At 51.5% G+C, this 20,410-nt stretch overlaps 5 protein-coding genes across 5 annotated transcripts; 3 read left to right on the forward strand and 2 right to left on the reverse strand.

Annotated features, from left to right (window-relative positions):
* Positions 1 to 689: 689 nt before the first annotated feature.
* Positions 690 to 6,086, forward strand: M421DRAFT_88907 (polyketide synthase; the record flags this gene model as incomplete). The annotated part of the gene is made up of 2 exons (XM_033597711.1): positions 690 to 773; positions 837 to 6,086. 2 exons carry the CDS (start codon positions 690 to 692, stop codon positions 6,084 to 6,086), a joined length of 5,334 nt encoding a protein of 1,777 aa, XP_033454014.1.
* A 178-nt stretch (positions 6,087 to 6,264) lies between these two features.
* M421DRAFT_88908 (uncharacterized protein) lies at positions 6,265 to 8,818 on the reverse strand (the record flags this gene model as incomplete). The annotated part of the gene is made up of 3 exons (XM_033597712.1): positions 6,265 to 7,989; positions 8,119 to 8,417; positions 8,464 to 8,818. The coding sequence occupies 3 exons, from the start codon at positions 8,816 to 8,818 to the stop codon at positions 6,265 to 6,267; spliced, it is 2,379 nt and encodes a 792-aa protein (XP_033454015.1).
* A 613-nt stretch (positions 8,819 to 9,431) lies between these two features.
* M421DRAFT_416119 (uncharacterized protein) lies at positions 9,432 to 11,344 on the forward strand. The gene is made up of 2 exons (XM_033590947.1): positions 9,432 to 10,581; positions 10,631 to 11,344. The coding sequence occupies exons 1-2, from the start codon at positions 9,531 to 9,533 to the stop codon at positions 11,200 to 11,202; spliced, it is 1,623 nt and encodes a 540-aa protein (XP_033454016.1). The 5' UTR covers positions 9,432 to 9,530; the 3' UTR covers positions 11,203 to 11,344.
* Positions 11,345 to 14,503: 3,159 nt separating this feature from the next.
* Positions 14,504 to 16,150, reverse strand: M421DRAFT_416121 (glycoside hydrolase family 131 protein). Its single transcript, XM_033590948.1, has 2 exons — positions 15,745 to 16,150; positions 14,504 to 15,696 (listed from the first exon to the last, which is right to left on the reverse strand). The coding sequence occupies exons 1-2, from the start codon at positions 15,794 to 15,796 to the stop codon at positions 14,624 to 14,626; spliced, it is 1,125 nt and encodes a 374-aa protein (XP_033454017.1). The 5' UTR covers positions 15,797 to 16,150; the 3' UTR covers positions 14,504 to 14,623.
* A 1,497-nt stretch (positions 16,151 to 17,647) lies between these two features.
* On the forward strand, positions 17,648 to 19,686 carry M421DRAFT_416122 (putative O-methylsterigmatocystin oxidoreductase). Its single transcript, XM_033590949.1, has 2 exons — positions 17,648 to 18,164; positions 18,216 to 19,686. The coding sequence occupies exons 1-2, from the start codon at positions 17,868 to 17,870 to the stop codon at positions 19,458 to 19,460; spliced, it is 1,542 nt and encodes a 513-aa protein (XP_033454018.1). The 5' UTR covers positions 17,648 to 17,867; the 3' UTR covers positions 19,461 to 19,686.
* Positions 19,687 to 20,410: the final 724 nt, after the last annotated feature.

Consider the following 20,410-nt stretch of genomic DNA (forward strand, 5'->3'; position numbering starts at 1 on the left):
GAGAGGAAGTTGTCACACTGACAACAATTGTGACTGAGTGCATAGCATACCGGTATCGGAACTTTCTCCCAAGCAGGGGGCACTCAAACCTAGGTACTGTCCGGCGGCACATCCTTACTAAATTAAGGTATTTGCTTCCACAGCAACATGGTACAAGACTGGATGGTAATGGTACCGAGCGTCCTGGAAGCTCGCAGATTACACGTCCCGAATGTACTTGACTGCCGGCATGAACAGAGAGCCGTAGAACTTTGTTACTTCTAGAACGTGAGGACTCTGTGTAACGTCGACGCTTAGGAGACACATCAGAGCCGCCGAGTACTTCCAACCCATGTCCACCGCTAGACAACACTTTCATGTCTCACTATGGGTTTTCCTAACATCGTGGACTGCACCGCTGTTCTTGCACGATCGGCATCCTACAGTTCTTCGCTTCTTCACTTATCATACCGCACCATGACTCGAGACTAAGTCCATCTATCAGACCGTTACGAATAGACAACGAGCCCATGGCCACAAGGATCCGCTCCAAATCGATCATGGAGTTCGAAAGCGATGAACGGTGTACTCCGCTGGAGGATAGCGACCACACTCTCATTTCAGATTGTCCTACTGTTTACAAATCCGCGGAAGAACCATTCAATCTTTGCGACACGTCTACATCATCTGAAGCGTGGTGTTTCTCTGCAATGCCTTCCACAAATGGAACCACAACGCCCAGCAGCAGATCAGGCTTTGAAGTCCTTGACTTGCACACGTCACATTCCGGCGAGGTAGGTACCACTTGCACAGGTCCAAATTTCAGCGAATCATTTGCATGAGCTTACAAACGACAGTTTCATACGGAAGATGTTGCGATTGTAGGCCTATCATGTCGTACTGCTGGCGGAAACAACACACCTGAGAAGCTTTGGGAGTTCCTCCTACAGAAAAAGAATGCTGCTGGCGAGGTGCCTCCGCAACGATGGGAACCATGGCGGCGACGGGACCATCGCAATGCCAAGCTCCTAGACAATATTATTCGCAAAGGATACTTCCTGGACAATCTCGAAGACTTTGATGCAGCCTTCTTCGGCATCTCTCCTAAGGAGGCCGAGCTTATGGACCCGCATCAACGCTTGGGTCTGGAGCTGGCTTTGGAGGCGTTGGAAAATGCCGGTGTTGATCCCAAAAAGCTCACTGGGAGTGACACAGCTGTGTATATGGGTGTCGACTCGGATGATTACTCCCGCATGCTGATGGAAGATCTTCCGACGATTGAGGCTTGGAGTGGTATCGGTACTGCCTACCATGGCATTCCGAACAGGATCTCATACCATCTAGGCTTGCAAGGTCCCAGCACAGCAGTCGATGCAGCTTGTGCAAGCTCACTTGTCGCCATTCACCTTGCTCGCCAAGCCATCGTGTCTGGCGAGAGCACTGTCGCCATTTGTGGTGGCGTCAACGTCATATGCGCACCTGGACTTACGCATATGCTTCAAAAGGCCGGCGCTTTGACTACAGAAGGTGTATGTAAGTCGTTCGACGACGCAGCGTGTGGATATGCACGTGGAGAAGGCGGAGCAGTTGTTGTGCTGAAGCGTCTCAATGCAGCTATCGAAGATAACGACAACATCCTTGCCATCTTGAAGAGCTCTGCTTCCGCTCAAGATGGTAAAACCAACGGCATTATGGCACCGAACTCGGAGGCACAAGAGCTTGTCGCTAGGCAGGCCCTGATGCGAGCTGGTAACGTCGACCCACACACGATCGACTACGTTGAAGCTCATGCGACTTCGACGTCTCTAGGAGACCCTACTGAGATTAGTGCGATTGCCCGAGTCTATGGTATAGGGCGCTCGTCCGTTTCTCCCTGCTACATCGGATCCATTAAGCCCAACATCGGCCATCTCGAGGCTGCAGCTGGCGCAATCGGCTTCGTCAAGGCAGTGCTCAGTGTACAAAAAGGCCTCATCGCCCCACAAGCATTACTGAATAAGCTCAACACCAAAGTCGACTGGGCGAACAGTGGTCTGGAAGTTGCCAGGGAGCAGAGAGCGTGGCCTCAGCGCGACGTACGGAGAGCAGCAGTGTGCTGCTACGGCTACGGTGGCTCTGTGTGTCACGCAATCCTTGAACAAGCGCCAGTAAGAGCAGAAAGCGATTTCACAGCAAGCGAGAAATCGCCGGTGATTCTCACGTTATCGGCCATGCAAGAAAAACGCTTACCTGCCATCGCTGCTTCTTTGGCACATTGGCTTACTGCAGACGGCTCGTCTGAAGATCTGCATGCTGTTGCACGAACGCTGTCTCAGCGCCGTGCTGCGTACGACTATCGGGCTACATTTGTGGTGTCTGACCACAATGATGCTGTCTGCACTTTGACCGAATTTGCGAAGGGCAGGCCAGACCAATGGACTACAATCAGTCGCATCTCCGACCCTGCAGCTAGTAAGGGCGCGGTCTGGATCTTCTCCGGACACGGTGCACAGTGGCCAGACATGGGAAAGGAGCTCCTGCACGTCCCTGCCTTCCACAACGCTATCTCCTTGCTGGAGCCTGTCTTCCAGAGAGAAGCGGGGTTCTCTGTCATCGGCGCATTCCAGGCCTGCGATCTGGGTGGCTCAGCAAGGGTTCAGATTCTCACCTATACCATCCAAATCGGTCTCACGGCATTGCTCAAGTCGCGAGGTGTCGCGCCACAAGCCATCATTGGCCATTCTGTTGGCGAGATCGCAGCCGCTGTTGCTGCTGGCTGCCTGACCGAGGAAGAAGGCGCAATCATTGTCTCACGACGAGCGAAGTTATACGCAACGATGCAAGGCCAAGGGTCAATGGCTTTAGTCACGCTGCCATTCGAGAGTGTTGCACAGCATCTGCTAGGAAGGAGTGACATTGTTGCTGCAATCAGGTCCTCGCCATCAACCTGTGTCGTCAGTGGCCGCACTGAGGCTGTTGAAAGGTACGTCAAGCGCCTCGAGAAGGAGGGTGTCAAGCTTTGTAGAGTCGAAACCGACATCGGGTTCCATTCGCCTATGCTTGACCAGCTCGCATCCGCACTACAGAAAGGAATAGGTCAAGACATCAGGCCTCAACCTGCAATCACACCAATTTATTCGACTTCGGCTGCTGATCCCCGGACAACATCGCTGCGCGGCATTGAGTATTGGACCAAGAACATGGTGGACCCTGTGTGGCTGGTCGATGCTGTCGAAGCTGCAGTCGATGATGGCTTCCGTATCTTTATGGAAATCTCTACTCATCCTATCGTTTCCAATTCCATTTCCGAGACACTGTCTGCTCGTTCGATCGAAGATCCGGCAGCATTCGGTATCATGGCCAAGGGCTGTTCAGCCGAACGCAGCATTCTGAAGGCCATCTCTGAACTCCACACGTTGGGTACGAATGTCGACTTCAATGCCTTAATTGGAGCAGGACCGTGGTCGACTCAGGTGCCAAACACACCATGGGTACACAAGCCGTACTGGAAGACCATCTCCATGGGCTCAGGTACCGCCTTCCAGCAGCATAGTGTTGACACGCACACTGTGCTTGGCGGCATCATCGAAATTGCCGGTAGTAAGATGAAGGTGTGGACTACAATGCTTGACGACTCTACCAAGCCCTATCCCTTGACGCATCCACTCGACGGTACCGAGATTATCCCCGCTGCCGTGTACTGTAACACATTCCAGAAAGCCACTAGAGCCACAATTCTGGAAGCTCTTGAGTTACGCGTACCCACGCCGATGGCCTCCGACGTGCGTGAGCTTCAGGTTGTTCTCGATGGAAATGAGATCCGCATGGCTTCTCGCCTTAAGCGCGACGCTGTGGGAGACGATGGCATCGAACATGGCTGGATCGAGCACAGCTCAGCGAAAGGACTGAAAATCGACATGAAGCCCTTCCAACAGACCCTTTCGATCTCAGACATTCAGTCTCGCATTGGCGCTCAGCTTCCAAATAGCTTTGCTTGGGACTACTTGCAAAGTATTGGCGTCTCCGGCATTGCATTCCCATGGGCCGTACTCGAACACTTCGGCAACGACAAGGAGATGCTTGTTAAAATGGACATGGACCCTGATTCTCAGACACTGCCATGGGACTCAACCAGCTGGGCGCCTTTTCTCGACGCTGCTACATCCGTTGGGTCGTCCATCTTCTTCAAGAACGTACGTATACGCATCGTCAGCGGTATCGATCAGGTGATGTTCGTGTCTTGTGGCGCACCACCCAAGATCGGCTATTTGTTCATCGAGGAAGCTTCTGAGGGTGAGAATTTAAAGGCTGACATCAGCATACTAAGTGTGGATGGTGTGCTCCTTACTAAGATCAAGGGCATGAGATTCTCTGACGTTGATGTTGTGGGCGACAAGAGAAAATGCGTCGACTCGCTGGTTCACCGTTTGGCTTGGATACCACCCAAATTCTCCGAAACGCCATTGCCCATGAGTAACGTCGTTGTCGTGGCCGAGGACAATCAAGCCGTAGACAATTATGTAAACGCTTTGGAGATGACGACAAGAGTGGTCCTGGTACCTTCCTCTGAGCACCTGAAAGACCTTGATGTAATGGATGTCTTACAAGGTAGCCACGTAGTCGTCTTCTACTTGCCTGGCTTGGTTGAGGCTGCAGAGGACATCTCCAAGAAAGCTCATGCTTTCACCTGCGAGACAGCCAATATCCTCAGCATACTTGCAGATATGCCCAGAATTCCAAAGCTGTTCGTCATCACTGACAGTGCTTACAAAGGCCAGTCACCCACTTGTCTGGCACAGTATTCACTCTACGGTTTTGCCCGAGTTGCAGCATCAGAGTATCCAGATGTATGGGGTGGCCTCATTGACAACGAAGGGCCAGCTTTCCCTCTCCTACCTGTCAGATATGTCAAGGATCAGAGTGTTGTACGCGTTCAGGATGGCTTGCCTCGTGTGGCTCGCTTGCGCCCATTCCCCAAAGATCAGCAACGTGGGGACCCATCCTGGAGTTTACTGCCACAGCCGCACGGAACATATATCGTTACAGGAGGATTCGGCGATCTTGGCCTGGAAGTACTAGAATTTCTTGTCGAGAAGGGAGCACGCAGAATTGTGGTCATATCGCGACGTCCACTCCCGCCTCGGAAGGACTGGCCGTATACCTCCGGCTCCATGGCAGCAGCTGTCAAGCGAATCACCAAGCTCGAAAACCTGGGCGCAACCATTCACGCCGTTCCTCTCGACATCGGCTCCCCCGGCGCAGCCGCCGACCTGTCCATCGCCCTCGACCGCCTCTCCCTCCCACCAGTCCTCGGCATCGTCCACGCCGCCGCCGTCTCAGGCTATGGCTACATCAAAGACAACACGGCCAGCTCATACGCCTCCGTCATGGCACCAAAGATCCAAGGCGCACTCAACCTGCACACCCTCTTCCCTGCAGGCACACTCGACTTCTTCATTCTCTTCTCCTCTATCGGCCAGATCATCGGCACACCAGGCCAATCCGCATACGCGACATCCAACGCGTTTCTTGACGGCTTGGCCACGCATCGGCGTGCGCAGGGTTGCAATGCTATCGCCATCCAGTGGACAGCGTGGCGCGCGCTGGGTTTGGCACGCGACACAGTGCTTGTGGGTCTGGAGCTGAGTAGTAAGGGCATTATGGATATTACGGTGCAAGAGGGGTTCCAGGCATGGATGTATCTTGACGTTATGGAAACTGCTCACGCGGTCGTTACGAAGATGAGGGTACTGGAGCATGATGAGGTGGTGCCGTGTGAACTTATACAAGATGTGGTGCAGAGGAGGGCGGCAACTGCAGTGACAGCTGAAAGTGTGGCAACTGCTGCGGTGGTGGTGGCAAAGCCGAGGGCGGGCCCTGAGCTTAAGGCACATCTCAGCGCTGAGATTAAGAGTTGTCTTTCGCGTGTGTTGTACTCAGATGTTGAAGAGATCGACGACCGGGCGGCGATCGCAGATCTGGGTGTCGACTCAGTCATGAGTGTTGCACTGAGGCAGCAGCTTCAGAAGGCGATGGGCATCACTGTGCCGCCGACGCTGACATGGAACCATCCTACTGTTGGACATCTGGTGGGATGGTTCTATGCAAAGATGGAGGAGAAGAAATGATGATCAACAACGAATTAGACCGCACCACAGAAGTTTCTCGGGCGTTTGGAACATGGATGGTGTCGGCTGGCGTTTCTAGGGAGCATTGGACGTACATAGGATTCGGCTATCATTTTATGCGTTGTTTGTATTGTTTCTCCGCAAATCAAGTAGCGCGGAGCAGGTACATGTCCCGGCTTCAGTATTCTTCAAGCTCCGGCATGGAGTCGTCTGTGTCCCACTTGGCATACGCTTCCGCGAACATCTCTTTCAATCTGTCCTGTCTCCGCAATTCTTCGCTTTCGCGGGCAAAAATATACTTGTCCACAAAGTTCCGGACGTGTCTATCTCGTACGAGGCGCGTGCAAGCATACACCACCTTCATCAAAGGCGTATGAATGGCGTCGCTGATCTCATCTCGCAGCATGCCTTCAGGCTTGATTCCTTCGGACTGGTATGAACGAAGAAGATCCAGCGTGAGTGTTTGCTCTGCCAGCTCTGACTTGAAGGACATAGCGAATCGCTCCGAAATGCCGCCTGGGACGTTGGCAGCAAGTCTCTTGATAGCAACTCGTCTTCTACGACTGTCGTCGTCACAAAGTTCTTCACTGTCCCGTACGTAGATCACGTTCCTGCTAAGCCCTTGATTGGTGCGAGATTTAATGAAGCCCCCATCGAGCAAGAGGAACATAGCGTCCTGGGTGAGTCCCGGCTCCATGTTGAGCTTGTCATTGAGCTTGTTTTCACTCAAACCCTCCTCCTTGTTCGGTTCTGCGAGATCTCGCAAACACCTGAGAATTTTGATTCTATGGCAGGCCCCAGCTTCGGGCCGTTTTTGCCGGGGCCAAGCCGCCGTGTCTCCAGAATGGCTGCGATTTTCAGGCTTGCCAAAAAGCCTGTCGTGTTCAAGTATGACTTCGTTCTCTCTGACGAAATGCAGTGTACGACCTTCTGAGTCGTCAGTCCGATACTCGACACGATTGTCCATTAGCAGTGCTTCCACGGCTTTGTCAACACGTGCAACGCCCCATCCTACGGCCATACCGATATGTTCCGCAGTTCGCCCGAAGGAATGTGTCGCAACACTTCTGAGGTAAGCAAGGATGAGTGTTTCGTCAGTACATACTAATTCTGCCGTGTCAAAAGTGGTCTGTGGTGCTGCGCCGAGGTCGCCAGGGAGACCAGCGAGTCCGGGTCGGAGCAGACCCTGGAGATGTTCATTGCGGTCGTCTTCCCATTCTTCATCGTTCACGTCCCCTTCATCCAAATCTTCTCCATCATCTTCGTCATCAATCTCGCTGTCGTCTTCATTCAAGCCTCGGTCTTCGTAGAGTTCCGCCAGATTCTCTCTCGTGCCCCGTTGTTGGTCGTGAGCCTCTGCCTCGATACTGTAAACTGTCGATAGCGTCCACCACATCTCGTCGACTTCATCGGTAAAGTAGCTGACGTCGCCGCCATTTCTAACATCCTCGCGACAGGTGAGTATAAGCTTCTTCAGGCTGCGCTTCCCAGCGATGAACTCCTGTACTGATACTGGAGACGATGCGCTATAGAAGTTCTCTGAGAGAAAGCCTCGGGCCCACTCTTCGACTGACTCATCTGGAAACAGCAGCTCGAGTTGCTCAAGTTCGGGTGGCAATTCATTCGGCTGAAAGTTGTCTATTGGGTTCCAGCTTGCGGTTCGGGTTTCGAAGACGAAGGGCTGCGGTAAAGTGAGTGGTTTCAGAGCAGTAAACTGTTTCATTGACTTGTTGGGGCGCTTGCACATGTCGACCAACCAGTCCAATTCTCCGTCCTCAGTGGTCTCAAGCGTTGTCGAAAGCATTTCCAAGGATTTCTGAACACTACTGAGTTGCTCCAGAAAGTAGCCAGTATTTAGCTCCGTTGACAAGTCATCGCCGATGTGATAGCCATCATTAATGAGCTAAATCTTCAGCTTCTGCAGCGTGCGACACGCCAGAGCATCAAGGAGATCGCCGAATTCGATTTCTGCTTTCTCGACCAACGGTTGATCGGCGAACTGTATTGAGACGGTCAAGGCGAGATCCGTTACATTCCCGGCACCTTGGGGACTGCCTGGGCCGTTCAACCGAAGTACGGTGCCAATAGAGACTGTGCGAAGGCCGAGAACGGTGAGTCTGTCAAACTCGATGCCGCACTTGAGCATGGACGTGTCCCCAGTAACAAGATGCTGCATACTTTTCCATCCGCGTAAGATGGTCTCTGGCGGAGCAGTACTATCCCACAAGCCAGAGATGCACTCACTGGAAGGTGGACTATGCTGGTGATCTTTGATCCAGAAGTCGAGATCGATCAAATTTGGCAGAAGCGCCAGGAGCAGGCCCCCGAAGGCTGACTCGACGCAGTTGTTTCCATCACGCGAGTATTGGTTGGTAACCTAGCTCTTCCAACTTCTCAACACAACGGTCGCGGAACGCGAGTAGCTCGAATCCAGTTTCCTCGTAAAGCTTCGCGACTCGTTTGCGCACAGCTCGAGAGCGTAATGTCTTCACTTTGCTGGCAAGGTCTGGTCGATCCAGCAATGTCCGTAACAGTCTGACTACTGTATTGACTTTAGGGTGACAGCCGCAAGAGATTGCAAGCCTTGCTGTAGTGTGAAGGGCTTCCTGAGCGATCGGCTGCAACTTCCTAGATGTGAGACTCAAGTCTTTCAGATGCTTGGGTGTTGCTGAATCCGGGAGCTGAAGCGCGATTTGCAGTAAAAGTTCCTCTGGAAGCTGGTGGAGCGGCATGGCGATTGTTCCTCTCAGCCTTGCGGATCACGAACCATGGATGTCAGCTGTCAAGGCTGTATTGAGATGGTTCGCACAATCGCCTAAGTGGCGTCGAGGTCAAGGCGGTGCTTAGACGGTTCGCGTCTCACCGAGTAAGACAGAAAGGAAAGTGCCGTCGACTCCGCAAAGCCGATAACGTATCTATTTAGCATGACAACACGTGTCGACGCGATGCGCCTGTAGTTAGAAACTTCCGTTGTAATGTCAAGAACACGACATCACGTCATCTCCCGCACATTTCGAACGCTGCGCGTCAGCCAGTACGAAAGATGTAGGACCGCTGCTTATCTGATGTGTGCCCCTCTCGCTGCAGATAGATCCGAGAGCTAAATCCGACAACCAAGTCCGTGTGTAAATCCGATCACCGTGTTTTGTGGAGCGAATGGGGGGAAAGGAGGCCCCACATGTGGATGCCGAACTCAACGCCGCGGGGTGCCCTGTCGCCATTCCCCGCTCGCGCAACGATGATTCGGAAATGTCGTCTCTGCAACAAGCATTATTGATAAGGCCCCATCTTCTCCACATCGAGGTCATGGCCATGGCAGATTTCAACGACTCCGAGAAGGGGTTGACTAAAACACGACTGAAAGACCATTGAAAAGAAAGAGAAGGGTTCCGGACTCCTTTACAGGGCATCGGCGCAACGCGAAGCTACGAAGACTAAAACACAATGAATACAGTGACCGGCTCGCTTGAGCCGAAAGAGGGGATGCCACCATCACCATTATCATCCAGCCCATCAACCTCGGACCTATCGCGTCATCTTACACACGCAACTACACGACCTTCCAAGCGTGAGCCCGATCTGGAGCTCGCGCGCACGAAATCGATTGCCGAAACGATGTCACCGTTGCGCGAGTTCTTCTTCGTGGGCCTGCTCTGTTCTGCACAATTCGTTACGCAGGCAGGATTGCTCAACACACTTAACATTCTGCATATCATCGGCGGCGACCTCGGCATCACCGACCCTGGCGTTCTGTCGTGGCTCATTGCCGGCTACTCGCTCACCGTCGGAACCTTCATCCTACTATCGGGTCGCTGTGGTGACTTGTTTGGATACAAGACGATGGTTATCGTCGGGTTCGGCTGGTTCGCGGTATGGAACGTTGTGGCTGGGTGCAGCGTTTACGCGCCAGGGAACGGCGGGCAGGTGCTCTTTATCTTTGCACGAGTTTTGAGCGGTATTGGGCCAGCCATTCTACTACCAAATGCATTGGGCCTCTTGGGCGCCACTTACGACGAGGGCAGAAGGAAGGATATGGTGTTCTCTCTTTTCGGCGCCTGTGCACCGAGTGGGGCCGTTGTTGGCGGTACATTTGCTGGCCTCTGGTCGCTACTTTGGTGGCCCTGGACGTTCTGGGCATTTGGTACCGTTCTGGTCTTCCTCGGTGGTCTGTCTTACTTTGTCCTACCAGCCCTTCCGATCAAGAAGAAAGAGCAGAATCTTACTTTCACGCAGAGAATCGGCGAACTCGACTTGCTTGGTGCAACTGTTGGCATCGCAGCCATGATTATGTTCAATTTCGCATGGAACCAGGCGCCTGGATTCGGTTGGGAGCAGCCCTACATATATGCCCTGCTCATTGTTGGCATCATACTCTTCCCTGTTTTCTTTTGGATCGAGCTGAGGGTTTCGACAAACCCGTTGATTCCCTTTGATGCTCTGAGTACAGATGTTACCTTTATCATGATCTGCGAGATGTGTGGGTGGGCAGCTTTTGGTATGGAAGGATGTCGTGAAAAAAGCATTCATGTGCTAAGAATGTCTAGGGATCTTTATCTACTATTTCATCCAAGTCGTACAGCAACTCCGAGAAACATCACCGCTTCTCACTATGGCTCAGCTTTGCCCGGTTGCCTTTTCTGGATTGGTTGCGGCAATCACGACCGGACACGTCATCTCACGCATCGGCCCAGGCTGGGTCATGCTCATCTCTATGTGTGCGTTCACAGCCGGTAGCATCGTTGTCGCGACTCTTCCTATTCATCAAATCTACTGGGCGCAGACTTTCGTAGTCACACTGATCATTCCATGGGGTATGGACATGAGTTTTCCGGCTGGCACGCTTATCATGAGTAATGCAGTCCAAAAGCACCACCAGGGTATGGCAGCAAGTTTGGTCAACACAATCGTCAACTACAGCATCAGTATCGGAGTCGGTATCGCAGGTACAGTTGAGACGCATATGAACAACGGCGGTCTGACCGAGGAGGATGAGCTCAGAGGATACCGTGCTGCGATGTATGTGGGCATCGGTTTTGGAGCCATGGGAGTTGTCACGAGTTTGCTCTTCCTGCTAAAATTGCGCATACGCGAGATGCGGATGACAAGCGTAAATTGAGACAGCTGACTCGACATGGTGAGCATCTCGCCATCGCATAGATAACACAAAACATCGACTTGTTAAGAGTAGTGGTTCGCCAGTCATTAGGTCAACTGAGAGGCTATCGCGGACCTCACAATTAAGTTCCATGGCTTCTCACCGCACACGCCTCGGCTGTTGCACTACCGTTGGTCTAATCCCTGATGTTACAAAATGGCCCGCGAGCTCGAGCCTGAGAGTATCCATCAGTATATCACGACACAATTCGCTTCAGACTAGTTCTGAAAGCCTCTGGACTCACGAAAGTCATGCCAACATCAGATGCCGCCCATCAAGATCTTCTGCATGCTCCTTATCAATAACTGACCTCCGATTCGTAACGAGAAGCTCCAAGCCCTGGACGAGGCCAATACTCCACCAGACTCAGGCATTCTAGACGCGTTACGAAAAGAGATTCCACGAGCCCTTCCCGGCCGTCTACCAAATCTCGATGCTTTTTGGTATGAAGACTACAATTTCCACATGGTCGGTTCGAAGTACGTCAAAGCTCCGCCTTCTCGTTGGCGCCTCCGAGGATGGCGATCCTCCGGAGCAGATGAAGGTGTGGACTCACATGAAGTCTTTCATCATACAGAGTGACCGGTTTACCGTGCTGATTGACTTTAAAGCTGAAGTTTAGACCAACGACCTTCGTGAGCTAACATGGACCGACAACATCTCGTCTGGAATGGACAAACTTGAGCCGTCGTGAATAATAGCAAATTACGGGCAACGATCAAATATTGCTATTTTATGGCTGAAGAAGCTAAGCTTTTCAGCTACGAACGTCAAACCGTTCCGTCTATCAAAACCTTCGTCCAGACCTTCCAGAAGATCTGTCGTAAATTTGGTAAGGTCAAAGATATTGTGGATGATGGCAAGCACGTTCAAGGCCTGTGCAAAATCACGCCACACCATCACTCCACCCACAGGGTTACTGCTACAAAGATCTTAACGGCAGCTTCTGCATCTGATTTCGCCAATCAGCGTGACACAACTATGAACGCTCATACAAGGAGAATCTGGAGAAGCCCCATATAACCCTGGATGGACATGTAAGGAGGCTACAATTAACTCAGCTGAAGGTCGTAATCAAACACTACTTCCTGCTAGTTACTGAAGTAATGTTGCGGTGCAAGTCGGTCCTATAGGCCTTGATCGTCACCTCTGTTGACTACTTTGGACTAGCACGTCTCAGGGCATGTATATATGGTCGCCTCCTAGCTAGCAAGCAACTCAGCGCAGTTTCCGTCGATACTACAGCGGCTACGTCTGCCGCAACAACCGTACATGAACAGTTTTGATGCAGTCCATAATGGTTCAAGTCGACGCCATGAGTCATCGTGTTGGAGCGTGTGGTTGAGGCGTGTGGTTAGGTGTTGGAGCAGCGGCTCGGAACAGTAGCCTAACAGTAGTCAGTTAATGGATGAGATGAAGCCTAGCCTCGCCACCAATGCTTAACGCTCGCCGGCTATGTGTATAGCGCCCTCGTCGTCGAGGTGACATCTTTTCCAGGAACAGATGGCAATAGTACCCATGATCGAAAACGCCAGTCACTGCAATCTACACTCTTGACGCAAACACACGTAATGGGACTAATTAACCACCTCTATTGAATTATGTGAAGCGGACAGAAGACAATATTAAAGTCAGCCAAGAAGAAGCAGGATTTATCATGGATGAGGGTGTAGGAAGAATTTAAAGGCACACTGCTGCTCATATCGTACGAGCAAGCTCATTCTTCTCTATTCAAGTCACCCTCTTCTTACGCAAGTTTCCCATCTTAAATGCTGGCAGAAACTCAAGCTTGGTAATATGGTTAATGTGGTGGCGGATTAGGCTCTTGATCTCACGGCTGTACGCGCGCTTCAACAGCGAGAAGCAGCCAACATCAAGAGGCTGTAGCAGGTGAGATAAGTAAGGTTGCATACAGAGCGTGAAGATATTGTTCTCCTTGCAGATCTCTTGAAACTTAAGAGAGTAGTGGCTCTCATGACCATCAAGGAGACGCAGGCAACGCGCACTAACACAACAAGTCTTTGTGTGAGCATTAAAGTGCTTCAGCCACGCCACTCCTAGCTAGTTGTTCGTCCAGCTGTTGTCGCTGACTAATATAGCCTAGTTGCGTAGGATCTCTGCTTCCTCATACCAGGCAGACAGGTGATACTTGCCAGCGAAGATAACGAATGGTGGAATTGACCAGCTAGCAGCGTTAATAGCAACAATTATTGTTACCCACTCACAGTCACCAGGCTAGATAGTCTTTAGCTAACCTCTCTTCTCTAATCCTTTTATAACAAGCTAAGTAGTAATCTTGCCTATTGCAAAGCTAGCCTTGTTAAAGTTGTACATGTCCTCATCTAGAATGCTGTACTTGAGCTTGGTCTGCTCTACCAGCTTTATTACTGTCTAATCACCACAGGATCCTTACATAAAGCTCTCTGCCTATTGTACGCTTGATTAAAACGCGTTGTGAGACTGTCTGTACGCTTAACAAAGTTGCGCAGCCAGTGGACACCAACCTGACCAGCGCCACGCGCAGCCAGCAGTTTATTGGCCACATCACATACAGCAGGGTACGTAGGCGCAAATCCACGTGTATCCAAGTCAAGTATATGTCCAACAATCACGTCCTCCTCTCGCTGAGAGAGCTTCTTCGAGTTGGGCTGGCAATCGCGTCTGGCAGGTATCCCAGCGCGTCGGCGACGGAGCGTTGCTTCGGCTACGTTGTAGACTGCTGCAGCAGGACGATTGCCTTGGATCTGTCTAGCATTGATAGATAAGATAGCGAGCTGAATATCTGATTCATTTGATAGTAATTGAGTAACGTTGCGTTGAGCCATTGTACGATGAGATGAGAGAGGTAGGCAAACTTGATGGGGTGCGTCACTCGCTTATAATCTACGTTATTGACTGTTGAATGTTTGTTAGTGCAAAAATTCGTGCATAGGTTAGGGACGTGCACAGGGCCGTATGACACAGTAGTTTACTTAGTTATGGGGCAGAGATGTAGCGACCTGATATTGGTTCAGATAGTACAACATCAGCGCCACCTCTAATACCCAGTTTAGGCTGATACTCACATAACTGAATTTCTACAGTACATGCGTGGATGACATGCGCCCTGCATACTCAGGACAGACTGGGTCGTTCAAACCTACTAGAGCACAGTCAAGCTTGCTACTTCCCCGATTGGATGCAATATGCAAGCTCAATTAGCACACCGAAAAACTCCTCAGACGAGATTGATATCCGGGACAATCTGATGAAGACATCGAGATCAACATTGTGTAAAGCTTCAGCATATCGCGAATCGTATTGCCCGTCGTATTGTACAGTTAACGAAACTAAAGTATATACAAGAATGCTTTCCGAAGCACACCTCAACACCATCAAACGCTTAGTTTTGACCGTTCTTGGCCTTGAGCCAGGCAATGAATTCCTTGAGGGTGAACTCAGTGGGCAATTCAGTGCTGACGTCTGCTCCAGCAGTTGAGGAAGGAGCAGCAGCGGTAGTCGACGAAGGAACAGGGACCTTGGATTCAACGGGAGTGGCGGAGGCGACGGGGCTCTCAACAGTAGTGGCAGAGGAAGAGACGACAGGGGTCTTGACGGCCGAGGAGACGGGGACAGTGGAGGAGGTAACGGAAGTCGAAGCAGCGGCAGACGAAGCAGCGGCAGACGAAGCAGAAGACGTCGCAGCAGCGGTAGCGGCAGCGCTTGAAGCAGGAGCAGAGTCACCAGAAGCAGCACCACCGGCAGAGTTGATACTGGTAGTCAGGTCACCGTTCTCGACGTAGACACCGCTGAAAAACCAATCCTCAGCACCAGCAGCGTCGTTGCTGCCAGGCAGACGAAGCACGCCCAGGTGCCAGTCCGCACCGTTGGACGAGGTGCTCGCGTCGAAGGGACCAGCGGTCTTTGTCAGCGCGTCACTACCAGTGGAGTGGTAGAACGAGACGGAGCCCGCGTCAAAGTCGATCTCGTAGGCAACGTTGTGCCACTCGTCAGCGACGAGCTCGACGTCCCACTTGGAGACGCCGCCTACGTGCCACTGAAGGTTGGTGTTGCTGCTGCCAGAGGCGCCGTACTTGAGCTCAGTAAAGTGGCTCTCAAAGAAAGCAATCTGATGCTCGTTGTTGTCGGTAGGCTTATTGGTGCCAGTGGTTTTGATGGAAAAGTGGTAGTAGACCTTGCCCTTGTTGATGGCAGCGGTGGTCTGAGGAATGAGCTCAGTTCTGAGCATGGTCTGACCGTTCCACTTGGCTGTCTCATCGATGGTGATTTTGACACCCTGCTTGGATCCGGTGTCGGCGGGATTCTTGTAGGTTGAATCAAGATTGACGTAGTCGGACACTGCGCCGGAACCGTGAATGTAGTACTGGTAAGAGCCGATGGGGTTGGAGAAAGACCACTTCTCGAGATCCGCGCTCGAGGTCATATCGTTGAAGCGTCCATCCCAGAGGATTGTGCCTAGTTAGAGTGTTAGTATGTATCCTGTTGCAGATAAGAGCAACCTACCAGCAGACACAGCGCTGATGAGCGCGTTGATAAATGCGGCCTTGGAAAGCATGTTGAAGGAGATGCGAACAGAGACCAGCTGTACAGAATAGAACGAGTACTACGAGGTGAAAAGAAGGACTGTAGTGAGATAAACGATGGTATAAACGATGGCCGGGGAAACGAGGAGGGACCAACGCGCATTATAATGCAGTACTCATTTCGAAGTATATTAATCCTGACCCAGCCCAGGACCAGAGCGGCGCAGATGGAGCCGCCGGCTCAACTCTGCATACCAATAGGTGGATAGGTAGATAGGTAACTCGGAAACAAAACGTCAAAAGCAGGATGTTCCATAATCTTAGTCAACCGCCAAGGGAAGATCGACTCGCAAAGAATCCATAGGCGCTCGCTATTTCAATACTGGCCCCGCAATTGCGCGCGGTATTGAATCCAGATTTCGCCATTGTGGCTGAAGAAACCGGCAGGAATACCTAAATAACAGGAACCAGATGGCATGATAGCGGAAACGATCGTGCTGAAACGTCCCGCTTGCGAGCGCTAAGCTCTGCTTGGCCGTTCTCTAGCCCAATCGAGACTAGACTGCCAGGCTTGGTGATGAAAGGATCGTGGCAGGTTCCTGCTCATAGAAGTTTGTTTCAGGGCGGAAGATACGGAAATTTGATGACATCCTTTTCCGGCGCCTTTACATGTTCGCCAATCGAGAAACGCGGAGACTGTTTGCTATATTTTGTCTCCTACAAATTTGTTGTTAGATACCTGCAGCAAACGGACCGTTCGCTTGTGTGGTTGGGTCAGCATGAAGTCGAACCTAGCGAAGGAACTCAGTGCTATGAGGGTGCGTCACTGTACAGTGTCTCCAAGCCAGGCGAGAACGATCAGAAACACTCCTTGCCTTTGTGGGTTGCGTGTGGGGTTCCTCTTGCCACTGCACTACGACTCGAGACAGTCATAACGTTCGGTCGGGAAAGTGTTGTGATGCTCTGTCGCGGTATTAAGTGCAATGAAAAACCAAGTGTATTCTGTTGTTCTGTATAGTTATTCTGCTTGTGCCCGTCTCTCAGAGGGCTGGCGGCAGGGTCTGTTTCCATGACGAGTTGGTGATGCAGCTGAGGTACCGTAGTTACGGTACCGGTAGTCAGCACATGCGCGCCATCACCAGATACGCCGAATCACCACAACAGAGGCTTGTAAACATGAAGCTGTAGAGCCACACACAATAACCTTTATTACAAGACTACGTAGTAGAGTGTTCTATAGACCTGTGCGACAGTGTTCCTCCATACAAATCAATTGTGTAGAGTTGCTGTTCGGCCGCTGCGGGTGGTGTGGGTGCGAGGTGCGCACTGCACCAGCATAGTGCTTCTTCTTAGGCCTTGCTAAAGGCTTTACCGGTAAGGCTTTGCGCTTGCCTCTTTAGGGCAATTATAGATCTTTATTTTTTAGCGGCGGGAGCTTCTTTATCCTTGCGTTTTTGCTCCTTGCGTGCATCAATAGCTGTGCGTTCTTTCTCCTTCTCCTGCAATCTTAGCTCTTTTATCTCAGCCTTATCTCGCTCATCTTTATCCTTTTCCTCTTGCGCTTGCTTCATGCGCACCTCAGCGTGTCCGTGCGCACAACCGAGTTGTGGTGTGGTGGGCGGAAACTATATGGACTAGCTTACTTGGTGGCTGCTTTGGGTGGGGTGGCTGGCAACCTTTGGTTCAGCCTTGCGCGCCAAACAGACGCGATCATGACAGCTCTGATCGCGCCTATCTCTGGCCGCGGCATTCGTACTTTCGCACTCTACCGGTACCCTTTGAGATCCCAAACTTCCTCATCGCACTGCGTTCTACATGTTAATCAGTCATCAAGGGCATCCACGCACCTGGAACGAAGCTGAGGTCTAAAGTCCGCAGAACTGGTCATGCAAAATATACGATGTCATTTTTGAACTGTGGAGACAGATGTAATGCACACCCAATCCAGGGCCCTGTTGATCGGTCACGAGCTCATGCACTGCGAGAAGGTACGAAAACGCGGAGCATTATCTTCGTTCTGGATCACCCGCGCCACGAGACTGCTGGGGTATAAATCCGTACAGATGTTCCACACTCAACCTTTTGATATCACAGACAACTATTATGGTATCACCTACTATTCTTGTTGTTGTCGTCATCCTTATCATTGCATATTGGATAAAACGACAGCGCCGTCAAGCAAGTCTTCCGCCTGGACCGCCTCGTCTGCCCATCATCGGCAATTTACACCAGCTTCCATCAAAGGACCAGTGGACGGTCTACAAGCAATGGGTGGACACTTACGGGCCTCTTGTCAGCGCCAAATTCGGCGGCACTGACGTGGTCATCATTGGTGATTACGACACAGCCAAAGAACTACTCGACAAGCGAGGAGGTATCTATAGCGATCGACCGCGCATGGTGAGACTGACATGCACATCATACTAAGCAATGCAATTCTGACGTACTTAGGTCATGGCTGGGGAACTGGTGTGCAAGAACCATCAGATCTTGCTCAAGCCGTGGGGAGAAGACTATCTTCTACACCAGCGTCTAGAAGCCCCGATACTGCGCCCTCGGGCGTCAGCATGTTATAACACAGTCATTGACCTTGAAAGTAAGCAGCTTTTATTTAACATGCTCACTACCAGCGACTTCGTAGGTCAATATCAAAGGTTTACGGCCAGCGTCATGTACGTTCTCACCTTTGGCATGCGCATCGCCACAGGAAAAGAATGGCAGTTCCAGCGCAGCCTCCAATGTCTTCAAAACTTCATTAAAGCGTTAGAAGTGGGAGCTTGGATTGTGGATGCTCTGCCAATATTGAACTATCTTCCCGAAGTCCTGGCACCCTGGAAAAGGACTGCCAAAATATGGAGTCAAGATTGGGAGGATCTGCACAAGCGCAACATGCAAGATGCTCTCGTACGACCAGGCTGGAACTGGAGCAAGGACCTTTGTGGTGCGAAAGAGGCTCAGCAGATGGACCCTCTCGATATCTCTTGGGATCTCGGTGTGGTGTGCGACGCTGGCATAGAGACAACGCACTGCACGCTGGAAATCTTCACCCTCGCTTGTATTTCATATCCAGACTGGATATCGACCGCACAGCGCGAGCTTGACGAGGTGGTCGGACCGAACAGACTGCCAGATTTCGAAGACCTGGACAAGCTGCCATACATCCAAGCCATAATCGAAGAGAACTTCCGCTGGCGCCACATTTTACCTGCAGGCGTACCCCACAAGACGATAAGGGACGACACATACAAGGGCTTTCTCATCCCCAAAGGCGCCATGATTATTCCACTCTTCATTGCTATGCGCAATGACAAAGCACTTTTTGACAAGCCTGCTGAGTTCATCCCAGAGCGCTGGCTTGGCAAACAGCAACAGGCCGGCAACTTCGGCTATGGCAGGAGAATGTGTACAGGTCGACATATTGCGCGCACGTCCCTCTCCATCTCTATCGCGAGGTTGCTGTGGGCGTACAATATCAAGAGCAAGAACGGTCAGAGGAATGTGGTCAGCGATACAGAGAGTTTCACGTCAGGCTTTGTGAATACTTCAAAGCACTTTGAGGCTGTGTTTGAGGTTCGAAGTGAGAAGCATAAGGATGTGGTTGAGCTGGCGTTTGAGAGTGCGGAGAAAGACCCTCATGTGCTCATGCAAGACGTGAGGAAGAATATGGTGAGTGCCGGGCTAAGCCCAAGGGATTGAGGGATAGAGTCGTCAGATAGCGATTCTCTACGTTACATAGACTATTGGCTTCTCTTTGGCACGTTGATCAAGGGGTGTGATGATGCGAACGACTGTCGGGGTATTCGTGAAGGCATGGAGACGAGAGCGAGAATGATCGACAGCGGCATATTGGGCTGCTTATTCACAACTACAGCACATAATATTGTGGCTACTGGAAATGAATCGGTAAGACTCAACCAGCAAAGTACTGAGCTCTGGTAGCTGGCTGGGTAAAGTCGTCACGTGCATGGCCCTGCCTCACGTAGTTATTGAAAGCAGCCACGTTCTGATCGATTTCCTCCCTCAGTTCAACATCATGCTGCTAAAAAAGCTACCACTCGAGCTTGTGCAGCATACGACTAGCCCTGTAGTATCAGGGCACGGACGCAATGACCAATCGAACACTGTAACCGCGTGAGCAGTGCCGGTCAGAGACTGTGATCAACAATTGCATTGCTATCTGTTGTCGTGTTGTGTGATGTTGTTCTCCAGGATCTATCAGCTCTCAGGTAAGTGCACTTGCCCACCAGGCAGTGCCTGCTACGATAGGATATCATGTGATCTAAGCCACGTGGTTACAAAAACCCTGGTCCTGTCCGGTATCAATGAAACCCTTGAGAGCAAAGTATCAAGCCTGTGCTTACACAACATCCAGGACGTGAGGCATGCTCGTGACTGGTAGCCAAGAGTGCCCTCCCAAATTCGCATGGTTCGTGATATCATTGTGACTGGGCCTAGCACCTGTTCCCGGAGCCAATAGCAACCCATACGCATGCCATGGGCTTACTGACCTCCAGCGACACGCGAAATCTCACGACCCCGAGGAAATCAGACGCATGAATCACACTCGATGGCTGCGCGACAGCGTCTGTGTAGCCACTGGGCAAGCCAGCATTTATGCGTTTCAAGTGCTGTCGTCTGCCATCTGT

Source organism: Didymella exigua, assembly GCF_010094145.1.
Source record: "Didymella exigua CBS 183.55 unplaced genomic scaffold M421scaffold_2, whole genome shotgun sequence".
NCBI lineage: Eukaryota > Fungi > Ascomycota > Dothideomycetes > Pleosporales > Didymellaceae > Didymella > Didymella exigua.